The following is a 13,461-nucleotide window of genomic DNA, read 5'->3' on the forward strand; positions in this document are numbered from 1 at the left end:
TATGCTTGGCTCTTCTATACATCCGGATGTCAGAGCTCTCATGTTTCAAAGTCAAGGATATGAGGCAATACTGATAATATTGAGCATATCTGCCATTGTTTACAACACTACACCATTCTGAGTCAATTTATCACTAAAAGAAATACACCCAGCAGGAATCAACCCAACTCCAACTCTCTTAAACTCCTTTCCCACAGGAGTAACAACCAAAACATGATAATCAAAGCTGGTAGATGATCGACGCAACCAATCCCGAGCTTCGTATGCCTCTCTACCAACTATAACCAGCTTATGCTTCTCCAACTGAATACGACGCGGTCGATCATACTTCAACCATCCAGGCTCAAAACTAGTACCTTGCCGCTTATCCGCAATAGAATAAGTTCCTCCATTCCGCCCAACCTGACATTTCTCAGATATCAAACTCCTCATGGGAGCTCGTAAAACTGCATCCTCCAGCTTAATATCCTTACACCATTGAACCTGTGCATCAACATCCACATATTCAATTTCTCCCTTGAACGCCATCCATGACCAAGACGCTGGCGCTCGCGATTCAGGATACTCAATTCGTTCCAAAGCCTTTGACCGTTCACCTCTCTTCCATAAAAGACACCGACCGAGGTATTTCTCAAAAACACCAAAGCAGCACTCAGTTTGAAAGGTCTCAGCTAGCCGCTTCTCAAGACCGGATATAGCTAGTACCCGATCAGTCGCATGCGTGATACTCAATTGCATGTAGACCGTGAATAGCCAATGGACAAGCTTGATTCGATCACGAGTGGTGCGCATTCCCATTCCGAGTGGGAATGCAGGATCCCCGAGAAATAGGGACTGTGAGTTTCGCATATATGTCATCGTCTCACAGCGTATGCCATCTCCACACTCGAAATAGGCCTGCGTACTAGTAAAATGAATTGTTCGGCGTGATAGTGCACGCTCTTGTAATACCCACGCGCGATGGTTTAGTGCTCCACCTGAGACGTCGTGGTCGAAGTTGTCACCTGTTGTACAGACATATAAAGAGCCGTGGGTTTGGGAACGGATTTTGATATAGGGTCGGGAGTTTCGTGTATTTGACCGGGCCAGGAATCCCGCGTCGGAGTTGGTAGCGGATGTCGCGGCTAGAGTGCAATATGCGTTGCTGAATATTGATTCCATTCGAGTCGCTTCTTTTTGCCAGTCGGCTTGGCTGTCACCGGATTGGATTATGCATAAAGAATCGATCCACAGGTATTTCCTGCCTAGGCGACGGGTTACAGTGATGGCGTCGCGGAATGTCAGGGGGAGCGTAGAGAGTTGGAATCCAGTTGTTTGTCTTTCGTTGAGATTCTCGGCTGAGAGACAGTATTCTGCTCTTCTGTGTTCCGGTAATTTCCCCCAACAATGAGATAGAGCAATATATTGAATATTCTCCCTGGACTCGGGTTCTGTGTCGTCTCTCTCGGGGCTTTTGGGCTGGAAATCACGAAGAAAGAGAGTATCAGAGGCCTCCTCGCCTACATCGACCAATCGCGAAGGAAGGGTAGGCGTAGAAAGGGCAACCGATGAAGATTCCGATCTTGGACTGCAAACTCGTTGCTCGTGAGTTTCGTCACAGCATCGAAGCCATTCCCGAAACAGCTTGAATCGAATATCACTCTCCGAGGCTGGAAGCACAGGAAATCCCATTTGGATGTCCGAGTGCGACTCCGAACGCGATTTGCCTTTGGGTTTCGGTGCACGGCAAACTCTTAGTGTAGGAGCTTTAAGCACTTCGATCTTGGTTCTGACTGCGTCAGCCCGAGCGCGATTCATTCGACAGACCAGACAAGGTTTCAGTTTCGCTCGAAGTTCAGTAACCGTTATGGATTTGTCGAAGCGGACAGTGTCGCAGTATTTGCATAGCGGTACAGATGGTGACCTGAGCTTAGGAATATCCTTTTTCTGCGCCTTTGCGAAGAACTTCTCCGCAAACTTGTTATCCACAATATGAACCCAGGCATCGTCCGCATTTCGCAGGAACTCTCTTCGCTCTTCATCTCGCTTTCTTCGCCAATCGGCTGCGGCTTCTCTTTCCTTTGACGATAGTCAGGGATAAAACCGCGGATAGTAGATGTCAGCACTTGTGGGAGTAACCTACCTCCCTGTCACTTCTGATAATCCAGCCATCCCCTCGATCCACTTCCATCCATTGGTCCACGCGATTTCGCATATCATTTCTCACGGTGGCATGAAAGAATTCACGCTTATCCTCAGCTTCCCATATTTCCTCGGTGAAATAGCTGCCAGGGTCCATGGTGGATCACCTTATGTGGGCCTTGCATTGTTGTTGAGGTGCAAGTAGCTGTCCGCGCGGCTTCGTCCGTGTTGCGCTAGCCCGGAATAGCCCCTTATCACCTGGGCACATTATATTATATTCCGCCATCCCCGATTGGCTTAAAACAATCTCTTAAACAAAGAGGCTGGGATAAATGGGGGCTGAGAATTATACTGCGGTCGGATCTTGCATATTAATTTTTAATTAGGCAACCCACTTTCTAGAAGCTATGCTAAGCGAGCGGTACGTGCACAGTTCTTAGATGCGAGCTTGGACCTGTGGACCTATACTATACTAGGTAGTAAACACGAATGGTCTCAAGAGCCTTATCCTTAATTTCCTCAAAAATGATGCCATCGAGCTATTGAAATTGATCAGGCATTGTTGCACTGTCAAAAGTACGCGTAACAGTCAGCGCACACCCGAGGAACCTTCCAAGGTTAGAAATGTACCAGTACGCTAAGGGCATCGGAGCATATTCAATTTTAGCTTGATTCATATCTGACTCCTACTAATATACTATTGACGCGCACTGGCAAATGGGCAGCCTGACCCGGAGCTTGTACCGTTCCTCTCTTGGCCAATCTGGCGAAACATTTCCATCGGATCAAACCAGACATCGATACTCTGCACTTGTAGCTTGTCATTGACCTTCGCCACAATGAGACCCTGGATATCAATGACCCCTCCGTGAGCCTTCACTGTGACTTTCTCGCCAGAGCTGGGATTATCAGTATCATGAGCAAACAGAAATGGTGTAGCATGCCGTACCTATTATATCCCACATAATCATTCTTCATCTCTCCCCAGTGTCTCCACTTCGCAACAACAACTGGGGGTCCAGCGTAGACCTCAAGTACCTCCCAAGCAAATGTCGGCATCATACGCTTAAACGACTTGTGCGAGTCGTCGAAGCTGTTCTTCGTGGGGTCGTAGTACTGATTCGCAGTCAACAGAGCATTGTATGTTCCCACTTCAAGCATGTGGTGTCCTGTTCGTGGCTCGCCGCCGTTCAGGGAGAAGGTGTACACATCTTGATCGATGGTCCGCCAGTCAGCCAAGTTTGTCTTGAAGGAGGCTTCGATCTCCCAGTTTTTGACCAAGTTCTCGACGAGAAATTGAAGGCTGCCGTGCTCGTGGGTCTTTTGCTTTGCTAGGAGATGTAAGTATTGGAATAAGAGTGGGCTTCTGTGGGAATTTGTACTCTGCTCATAAAATGCTCTTGTCTTGGAGTAATTGGGAGGATTTCCGTGACGCCAGGTTGCCTCGGTGTCCTTGAGGACGGCATTGGGGTCAAGGACGTAGTCTGGGAGATCACTCATAGCGATTATTAGTGTTTGAAAATGTATTAGAAAGAAAGAAGGTGGTTATCAAGTGAAGTTAGATGTGGTGGAAGCACGGATTTTAAATCATCGCATGGACTTGGCAGGTACGAGCATGTAACATTCGAATCCACTTCACCGGAGGACAAGGCTCGCCCCGGGGGCCAATAGTATAGTGCTTATATGACTATCTAGACAATTAATATCGAAGCGAGTGGAGTTTTTGAGATTACTCGCAAAGAGGAAAAACGTGTTCATTTAAGCTGCAGTAGTGTAGGCTCGGAGCCCACCTGGGTCATTAGTACAAAAATGTTTCGGCGCCTAAGTTAGGCCTACCAAGCTACACTACTTACTAGGTCATCTCTTAGGCTATTTAATAGCTGATATCCACGTGCACAGCTACTTTCACAGGATTTCTCGTATACTATACGACGCATAGTGACCCCACCTACATATTGAACTAAATATCAAAGCACCTATCAAGTCACCTCAAACTATTAACTTGCCGACTAGATCTTAGATTCTGAAACCACTATGGCGATATACTAAGTACTAGTAGGTTCACTTAATAACAATAGCTATTAGCAATTACTCCACTATGATGATGAACCCAAAGATTGTCGGAAAGCGCTGTGTTGCCAATTATAGACCGTCTTTTACTGTTTATTAGGTCTTATAAGTTGGTCAACTCCGAGAAACTTTGAGTTCAAGGTTGGGGATTTGGTCAGTCTGCTAATTCCATACCAGATGAGGAGAATCGGGAACCTGGTGATCGGGCGCCATATATTAACAAAGTTCCCTCTCCTGTTGCATTGACAGATGACCTGATCCGAAATGAGGTGCTGGAATGCCAGAGCTGGTGACACAGCCAAGGACGATGGTGACTAAGTAAATTTTATATTAGGACCTTGGGAGTCAGGCCAATTTAAACGGACGAGTGAGGCTTCAAGGCTAGCCACCAAGGTATTATCTGGGATAGTAGAGAGCGACTAGACTTGAATCGTAAGCTCAATTGGACTCAGAGTCAATGAATCCAGCATTGATCCATGATTGCTTCAGCTACAAGAGCCATATAATTCTTTTACCTAGCTCTGACAGTTGTTGAATGTTTCAGTAACCTTGGAATATCTTTCTTTTCAAAGTTCTTTCAATAGCACTTCACATATCACTTCACATATCACTCCACATATCACTCCACATATCACTTCACATATCACTTACAATCAGATCATGCAAATTCATCCAAAATAGGACATTTGTTGATTACCCCGCAATGATTTACGCATTGATCACCCCGGATTCTCGATTTTCCGTTCTTGTGCAACAAAACTCTTGATATCCCCTGATCTTTCTTTCTTCACACTATTTATCTCATAATCCGCTTCATTTCTTGGGATCAACCTTTTACCTTTTATTCGTCGAGATATAGTAACCTGGTAGATATTCTCAATTCGGAACCTGACAAGGAACTTGCGATTGCCCAGGTGTCTTTGACAATATTCGCACGTGCCTCCTTTTACCGATGAAATGATGTGGTCGGGACATTGAGAGGATCATGATGCCAATACACTCAAAAAATCGCTAAGCCAGCCGAGAAGGAACTAGAGGAACAAGAGTTTGATTTCCGTCAAGGTATCACCTCTAGAGCCGACATACTATCACTTCTTCCAACACACCTATTCCTCTTCCTCTCTCAACTACTAACTTCATCTCCGCATCTAACACCGTGAATTATCCGAGTGTATGCTGAATAAACAACCATCAACTTATCCTCAGTGCTTTGATTATCCAAATCTTGAAACAGAGACTTTTTTGCACTCCCTCAGACAGAACTCGACTGCTAACAGCTGCAGATAACTTTCAAAATGGAACTAGTAATATCTAGTGGCTATTATTTCTAGGAATGGCACTTGAGTACCTGCGACAACATATGCGTCTTGCTATCCCAATAAGGCTTCCGATATCCCAGATAGCTACAGCGATAGCGCTTCCAAGGTTTGCCTTACCCGGACATGACCAGAGTTATTTGGCTCCAAATTCTCCCAAGTTGACATGACATGCCGGGTTGCTGGAATCTTCCGGGATCTCCAAGAAGGTGCATTTGGAACCATGGAGCCTGCTTTCGGAGTTGACATCAACCCTAGATGGCAATACAAGCGGCTATGGATTCAAATCAAGTACGTTGAAGACTGCGACTAAGAACATGCTTGTGGGATGTGCTCGAAGACTGCAAAAAACCAGAGTCTAAGGCAAGAATAACTACTGACTACTACTAGCCTTGATAATTCAAGGCTTCCTCAATACCTCTTCGGATACTGGAGGTGCAAATTCAAGTATAAACTCAACACACATGCCAGAGCAGAGAATGTATTTACACTGAAGTATTCGCCACTCACAATATGGCCAAGAATCATGGCATCAGCGCTCGCGGTGATAAAGAAACTCAGAGCAACTTTCCTTGTCCACGCGTGTGATAGGAGGAATTATATGCACTCAACCCTTCTCAAGCATGGACAGTGCAAGAGATCATGCTTTGATTGAGTACGGCAGCAAAAAGCCAGATGAACCGTTTGTTACGGGCTGAGCAATGATGAAAGCACCCCATATTCTCGGAGGCGTGGACATGAAAAGAATACCCAACGCGCTTCTTCCTACGGTGAAGCCTAAAACTGATAACACAGGGCATCCCATTCCTCTCAGTATACCTCCCTTAATTCAGAGTTCTAAAAACTGTCTCCGTCGCCCAGAATGGTCTTGGGCACATCTCCTCAGATACAAAGTCCTTCAGGCCGCAATGCTCTTGAACACTTCCTCAACTGGGAATGAGTACGTTTTCAGATGGTATTCCTCACAATTTGATCACAAGTATGTAATGAATCACTCTTCAAGGGTAGTACGAACCATCCATTGCAGAGTATGAAGCTCTCAAGTCGATTCGTGACCGTGTGGCTGACTGGGCGTATCCAACATTGGCTAGAGTTACACATCGGAACCATCAGAGATTTGGAATCTCGCCCAAATTACCATAACTCAGCAGATATCCCAGATTATAGTCGACGAACGTGATGATCATGGGTATGAGGAAGAAATCAATGACCGAATGGAATGGTTCATGCAGCTAGCAAATGAATACCTCAATGTTACCTAGGTACCGGTATCAAACCCGGGCGACGACAAGATCCCACAATCGCTTTACTTCAGTGCGGGTGTCGATTGCTGTTTGCCTCTAGATACTAAGATCAAGTGAAGACTTAACAGCATGCTGATACGATATCCGTTTGTGTTTGCGTGAAAGTCCGTCTTCTACATTTAAATAGTGCTGCATTATTTCTTCTGAGAATTCATGTGTTTAAGCATACTTTACTATCAATACATCGATTACTATCCCGACTCGGAGGTTCTCCCCAACTTTAAGCTGTAATCGTGAACATGAGTCCTCTTCAGAATCATAATATCATTCAACACAGTATTCGATCAAGACTGCTAACCTCATATCTCTTCCAAGGCTGGTAACAATAGCACTCCTAAGTGCACTCAACAAAGTCATCACCGGAAGCACCGGTGTGGGTAATAACACCCGCAAGTTCACCGGAACCATTGAAGATAACACGATCGGCTCCGGGAGAACCACCGTCATAGACATCTCCGCTGCTCAGAATGGGGAACTCGTAGTAGGTGCCGGAGACAGGGAAGTCGAAGCCCTCATAGTCGTGGTACTCGTGTGGGTAGGAGTCATCTTCATCTCCGGAAGACTCAAGCTTGTATCCAGCGTTCAAAGCTGCGGTAACGGCACTGCTGGTGTAACAGTTTGAGCCACAGGTGTAGGCGCAAGCACGGGTGAGCTGTTCCAGGGGGATGGCGAGGGCGCCTGTCATGAAGACGGTCGCGAGGGTGAGGATCTGTGATATTTCCAAAATTGTGAGTTTCATTTCCAATTACAATCCTTGTAATATTAGGATCCGAGGTCCATACCTTGCCGTACTGCATCTTGATGTCAAGCTCAGCGGTAGAGAAGAATGAGGAGGATATTTTAGAATTGACTACCGTGTGCTGTTCTTATATCCCATCCATTGGGGAATCTTGCGTTTAAATACTATTTCTTGTCAGTATGTGCTGCCTCGGCCTTGCACAGAGACATCATCCTTCTAGACAATGTTACATTCAAACTAAACCAACAACATAGTGATGATTGGATAATCGAATTCAGGGTCCAAGCTACTGCACAATTCTATTAAACTATACCTCAAAAGGAATTTCCACCGATCTGCAGGGCATAACCTAAGATAGTCTTAATGGGGTACACCCAACCATTGATTGGTGTTGTCAGACATCGTGAGAGATCTACTGGCGCTCGCCTTATCTGGGGATTGATCGACAGGGTTTACGGGTGTAAAGTGGACCCTTACTGACCCCGCTAACAGACCTCACTGCAGGAACCTATCGGGCCAATCAGTGTTGGAGCTTGGAGACACGATGGGCATCCTCAGCGACAGGGTGATACCGAATGTTGGGTACTTTTGCTGAGTAAATGCAGCCAAGATGATGGATGCATTGAAATATGATTTATGCAACGTTGGGACCTGTATCATGTAAATAGGGGGTTTATCTCAGGTCGGCACTCCGACGGGATCCGTGCCGCTCCTGTCGTTGAAGCTTCAGGTTTAGGTAGTTTCGTCTTGGCTTGCTTGGGTTGGCTTCAAATGTTTAGTTCGAACGGAGATTATTTGGAACTTTTAGCATTGCCGTAGTATAACGAGGCTTACATCTTAGTATCATACCAAGTAAGAGGTTTTAAGTGGACTTCCTACTACCACGAATCCCAGTCACACGTGCGCCAAATCTTGTCGTCATCAGGTTGTGGTAAAGAATACCTATAGAGTCGTGTTTGATTCGTAATGCTCTTAGTCCTGTGAACGTCAAACGTAGGACGACATCTGGAATAGGGTGAGATCGTAACTTGAATCCTCTTGAGGTCGGTGTGCGTAGGTAATGGAGTTGAGGGATAAAGTGACTATTCATTGGTAAAATGTCAGCGTCACCGCCAGGCTGGGCAAGGGTGATATACGACTATCTGCCTCAGGTTCCAGGTAGACAAGCTTCCATACATAAAATCTTCCAAGGTTTGATGGGTCTTCAATTTACACCATGAGTGCCTGTCAAAAAGGGATACGTCAGACCGATGCCGCGGCCTATGCAGAGATCAACCAAGGAATCAGGTGAGCATGTCAAGTTAGCATAGCCTAAGTTGAGAGAGACTTATTCTCAGATGATGCGGTCAGTCCTGAATCGGCGGTCTGACCATTAGAAGATTGTTGTTAGGACATCTGGATGAATATAATTCAAGCAAAGACATTGGTGGGTATCCGTATTCTATCTGCACAGCGTCCTGGCTACTTTGAGATCGTAGAAGACTGTATCTCACATTTTGAGCAACCCATGAAGATCTGTTCTATCAAAAGCTGATGCTGGTATTGATATCATGATGGGTATTTGTCAAATTTGGGAACACTATATGGCACCACGAGTCAGTGCAGTAGCCAAGCCTTGAGACATTATCGATCTTTGGATAGAGAATCCTACAATGTGTAGACCTGTATCTCGTATGAGAATTTTTGGTTCAAGATAGATTTTCCGTCCCTCAAGGGGCTATAAATCAACGTAGAACGCCTTGGGGTTGGCGTGCTAAACGGCGTACTCGGAGGCTCCAGTAACTACTAGTAACTGGCTTCCAAGGTTAGGAGGGTGTGTGAAGGCTCGGCGGCAACTCATGGCAATCGAAAATTATACCTATCTCCAGAGTCCTCAATTTCAAGTTCTATATTTATATAAGCCCCCAAAAGCAATGCGACTATCGTCGTTGTGATCAGAGAACTGGTAGGTCATGGTACCAAAAACATATCAACAAATGAACGCGACGCGTCCAAAGTATGGAAGGAGGCTCCACTAGCCCCATATTTGCATGAAAGGACGATGAATGATATTGGAGGTCAAAGAACAGATGATCAAATGCGTAGCCGCTCTCAGTCTGCCTCGTGAGTCTCAGAGCATGGTCAACATTGGAAGCAAAGTGCCCATTACTAGTTAAACCTCACATATTGCTGCCTGAAGGTGATTCAGAACCAACAACATCCCTCACAAAAACACTATATCTTCCAATCATGTCGCAAGCTTTGACAATTTGCCTTGTCATTGTGTTGGTGAAGTATCCTTGGGGGCTTAGACTCTGGGGGAAATACACATGTGTTTGTGGATCGAGGCCAACACATGGTGGCGTTTATTCCAGACAGGGAGAACTGGCCAATCATTTCAACTACTAAGAGTTTATCGGAAGCTGCATGCATGCAAATGACTCAGTGGTGGCTTTTTACATGATACAGTACTAGAATCATAGTGTGCACCTCCTCTTCTGGTGGGGCGGACGTGCTTTTGTTAGCCGCCCGCAGAGTCTAGACTTCCTGCATACTAGGCTCCTCGACTAGCTCAAGGCTGCCTTGGGGACTTTCTGCCTACAATGTCCTTGTTGCCTGAACAGTTGATTGCTTTTTGCAATTTTTGTTGTCTTTTTTTTCCTACATGTGTATACGTCCCATGTCCGGATACTGACATATCTCGTCTGATCTGAGGTTGATTCCTCCTGCTCTGCATACCATGCAGGGTGCTTTGGCATTGACGACAAATAACAACCGTCAATGATATCAGCACCTATCCTAAAGACCCATTGATGCAGCCGGGTGTAGTTTGATGTATTCAAGATCCTAGTTGAGGCTAAGAGCTTGCACACACTGGCAGATGATTTATGAGTCCTAACTTCAAAATTTCCTCACATACTCGGTAGCAAGATGGAAGCAAAAGGACAGAATAAGCGGACTCGGGGTAACGGGGTAACCGAAAGTCTCCGTCAATATCTCCATTTTTGGCGCCATGGATATACGTACATGGATCTTGTGGTTGGAACACGACTAAACTCAACGCCATGGGCTAGAAAGTTTCCAAAATTCACGCTTGCAAGGGTCCACGTAAGTCTGATATGCATGTGGCAGACTCTCATTGACGCCAACAGATGCTGCTTGCCCATTCCAGTCGCATTTCAGGTTTCTAACCATGTCGGGCACAGCCATAAACCATCCATCTGTGCATCTTAACCGAACTTGGTATCTGAAGTCAACCTTGTCGGGTTGTGTTGCTGCTGACACACTTGAGTCACAGTCTACATGGCATGAACCCGGGCAGCCCTGGGGGGAACTTAAATAGCTGCCCTTTCACCCACATTAGCAGGTTCCTAAGATTCCATATCTTATTCAAAATCATTCTTAAGACCTATTCATCCAATCATAAGCCGGGCTTTACTCCAAAGGGCTCTATCTTCGGCTGGGCAAGGTCATTTATTGAAATTGTACAACGGTGAGTGTTCATTGGGTCTGCATAACTTGAACGAGAGCTAATTCCTGCGAAGATATCGATATGTCGAGCAGGCCCTTTCCTCTGGCGCTAGGGCGAAACAGAGAAGAGAGGGAAAGAAGAAGGCTGGAAGCGGTAATTCCGGGTCAACCTCAGCCAATGGGGCAGCGAGCAGTGGTAATCAGGGGGAGGCAATGGAAACGGAGCATGAGTTTTCTTGTTACCACCTGGGCAGCTAGTATAGCCCTGAACTGTTCTGAGACAACTCACCGGTGGACTCAGGCTTCGGGAATGGCATATCCCAAATTCAATACATATCCTTTGCCTCCAAAACAATGTGATTTCATTTAGTAGAGGAGCTACTACTACTAGAAAATGCCTCGATAAGGTTTTTGTCGTACAATTTCTTGTCATCAACCTTCTTGCTCATAAATCCTTCCGCATCCTTGACCCAGTAAACCGGCATGACATCCCAAAGTTTGCTCTTCAGGTCCTCATTATCCGACAACAAAGAATGGATGTGGTTATAGAATATCTGGAACAGGCCGGTTGGACTTGTTAGCGCAAGTGAATACCAAAGTGCCCCAGACCCCCACGATTGCTCCATGACTTCTGAATGAACATATGGCCTGCCTTGAGGATTCTCCAATTTGCTTTCTTCAGACCTCAAAGCTGTCATGAACTCTTCTCGCCGAATGTTATACTCCTCGCTTTCAATTTCATCAACCCCTTTATCGGTTAACCAATATGGAGGGTGTACCATTTCGATAGGCTTAGAGCAAGCCCATTCAAGATCAATCACACAGGTAATGTTCCATTCATTGTCGACAAAAACGTTACTCTGGTGCATATCTGTGAGTGAGAAGATAAACGGCCCGCGCCTTAGGCCTCGATTGAAGATGAGTGGTTCAATTGTGCGCATTGCTGCCAATGCCGTCATTTGATATTCTGAGTCATTGCGATCATTCACAGCGTTGGGTTGGTCACGTAGCCGATTGTCATGCATTTGTAATATGTCTGCAACGTACGACTGGATTGTGGAAAAGGTTGAGTCACGGGGTATATCTGTAGTGATGCTCTCGTTCTCTAACTCTTGAATCTCCATGGTGAGTGGACGATTTCCGAGAATGAGATCCCCATTTCTGTCGATAAGGAAAGACCCAATGGAGGGTAGAGAGGTTTTGCTGATGCTAAGCAGTATTCGAGTAAGGCTGTGGAAGTAGTTGCTTCGCCGCTCGCTAGTATGATGCTCCTTGTCAAACCAGGTGTTCGACAGCATCGACCCTTGAGATTCCTCAATAAACTCGGTGACCAAATAGCCGGATTTGTCGACCCATGACACGTCTGGGTTGGGTTGAAATTGGTTAATGACATAATTTGATGGTGTCGCGGGATTGGGCAATACAGAAATGTGGCTGAGGCAACGAAAAGCAAACAGACGCAAGTATTCAAACCAGCGACGGTGAAAAAGTAATCTGTCGAGTCGCGTGAACTATACAGTATCCATAAGCGCTGGTCCTCCCTTAAAAATTTCGATATCTTACAGTTTCACCAGTGGAAAGTCCAAAGCCATATAACTGTGGAATTGGCACATCGGGACAGTTTTGTTGAAGCCATGCATATGTGCCGGCCTCGCACTGGAGTTTTTCATCACTGTTTCCGGGTCTGAAAGCATCGCCAACGCGGTAAGGAAGTGGGAATCGAAGCATGACCCGATTCCCTTTTTGAGGCTGAGATTGCGCTCGTTTCGACCATCTCTTCACAATAAAAGGAATAGAGACGTTAAAACTTCCCCACCTCCAATCTCCTGATATAGCTACAACACAATCATCAGGAGATGGAAGACCCAAGTGGTGGGCAACTACTTGGCCCATCCACTCCCATCTTGGTTTGAGATGAGAAATGAACTCGCGTCGTTGGTCATAATAGTCTAGCTCGCGGAGTATGTTCACTTCCTTTTCCTGCGCTTGGGATAAGGTGATCTCTTCTTTTAGAAGACGGCGCGTTTGAGGCATCTTTCACAGCAGAATCTGGACTTTGAAAAAAACGGGGTAGTGCCCCTGGGACTTGCAGAAGTACTTAGGTCGCGTGGCGGAGCAACAATTTACCCGGCAATCAGCTGAGCCGCGAGTTGGTCTGGCTCCTACCTACGTCTACTCCGTATGTATAACGGACATATGACCAAACCCCCTATATGGCTGGTAGGGGGGAAAAGAAAGATTAAGAACGTAGATATCAGTCCCTTTTAACTATCTCTTAATCCAGATATTTTTCACTTCTAAGGTTTAGCCTTATGTATTATTGAAGTTTGGCGCTAACAAAGCAACAGGCGGTGAGCTAGGCGGTTCATTATATGTTGCTGTTATACTATGCACCCGTTCGTTAGTACCCGTGGTTTTCACATGTGCAGTAGCTCTCTGCCCGTAGTATGAAGTACTGAAT

General features: G+C 45.8%; 4 protein-coding genes across 4 annotated transcripts; all 4 read right to left on the bottom strand.

Annotated features, from left to right (window-relative positions):
• Nucleotides 1-99: 99 nt before the first annotated feature.
• Nucleotides 100-2,278, bottom strand: N7483_012660 (HET domain-containing protein; the record flags this gene model as incomplete). Its single annotated transcript, XM_057096087.1, has 2 exons — nt 100-2,058; nt 2,123-2,278. 2 exons carry the CDS (start codon nt 2,276-2,278, stop codon nt 100-102), a joined length of 2,115 nt encoding a protein of 704 aa, XP_056942058.1.
• A 540-nt stretch (nt 2,279-2,818) lies between these two features.
• Nucleotides 2,819-3,621, bottom strand: N7483_012661 (uncharacterized protein; the record flags this gene model as incomplete). The annotated part of the gene is made up of 3 exons (XM_057096088.1): nt 2,819-3,020; nt 3,071-3,452; nt 3,504-3,621. The coding sequence occupies 3 exons, from the start codon at nt 3,619-3,621 to the stop codon at nt 2,819-2,821; spliced, it is 702 nt and encodes a 233-aa protein (XP_056942059.1).
• Nucleotides 3,622-7,145: 3,524 nt separating this feature from the next.
• N7483_012662 (extracellular guanyl-specific ribonuclease RntA) lies at nt 7,146-7,608 on the bottom strand (the record flags this gene model as incomplete). The annotated part of the gene is made up of 2 exons (XM_057096089.1): nt 7,146-7,520; nt 7,594-7,608. 2 exons carry the CDS (start codon nt 7,606-7,608, stop codon nt 7,146-7,148), a joined length of 390 nt encoding a protein of 129 aa, XP_056942060.1.
• Nucleotides 7,609-11,362: 3,754 nt separating this feature from the next.
• On the bottom strand, nt 11,363-13,034 carry N7483_012663 (uncharacterized protein; the record flags this gene model as incomplete). Its single annotated transcript, XM_057096090.1, has 2 exons — nt 11,363-12,511; nt 12,564-13,034. 2 exons carry the CDS (start codon nt 13,032-13,034, stop codon nt 11,363-11,365), a joined length of 1,620 nt encoding a protein of 539 aa, XP_056942061.1.
• Nucleotides 13,035-13,461: the final 427 nt, after the last annotated feature.

This window comes from Penicillium malachiteum (assembly GCF_028827825.1).
Source record: "Penicillium malachiteum strain IBT 17515 chromosome Unknown utg000005l:1.0-9002435.0:326005.0-9005861.0, whole genome shotgun sequence".
Taxonomy (NCBI): domain Eukaryota; kingdom Fungi; phylum Ascomycota; class Eurotiomycetes; order Eurotiales; family Aspergillaceae; genus Penicillium; species Penicillium malachiteum.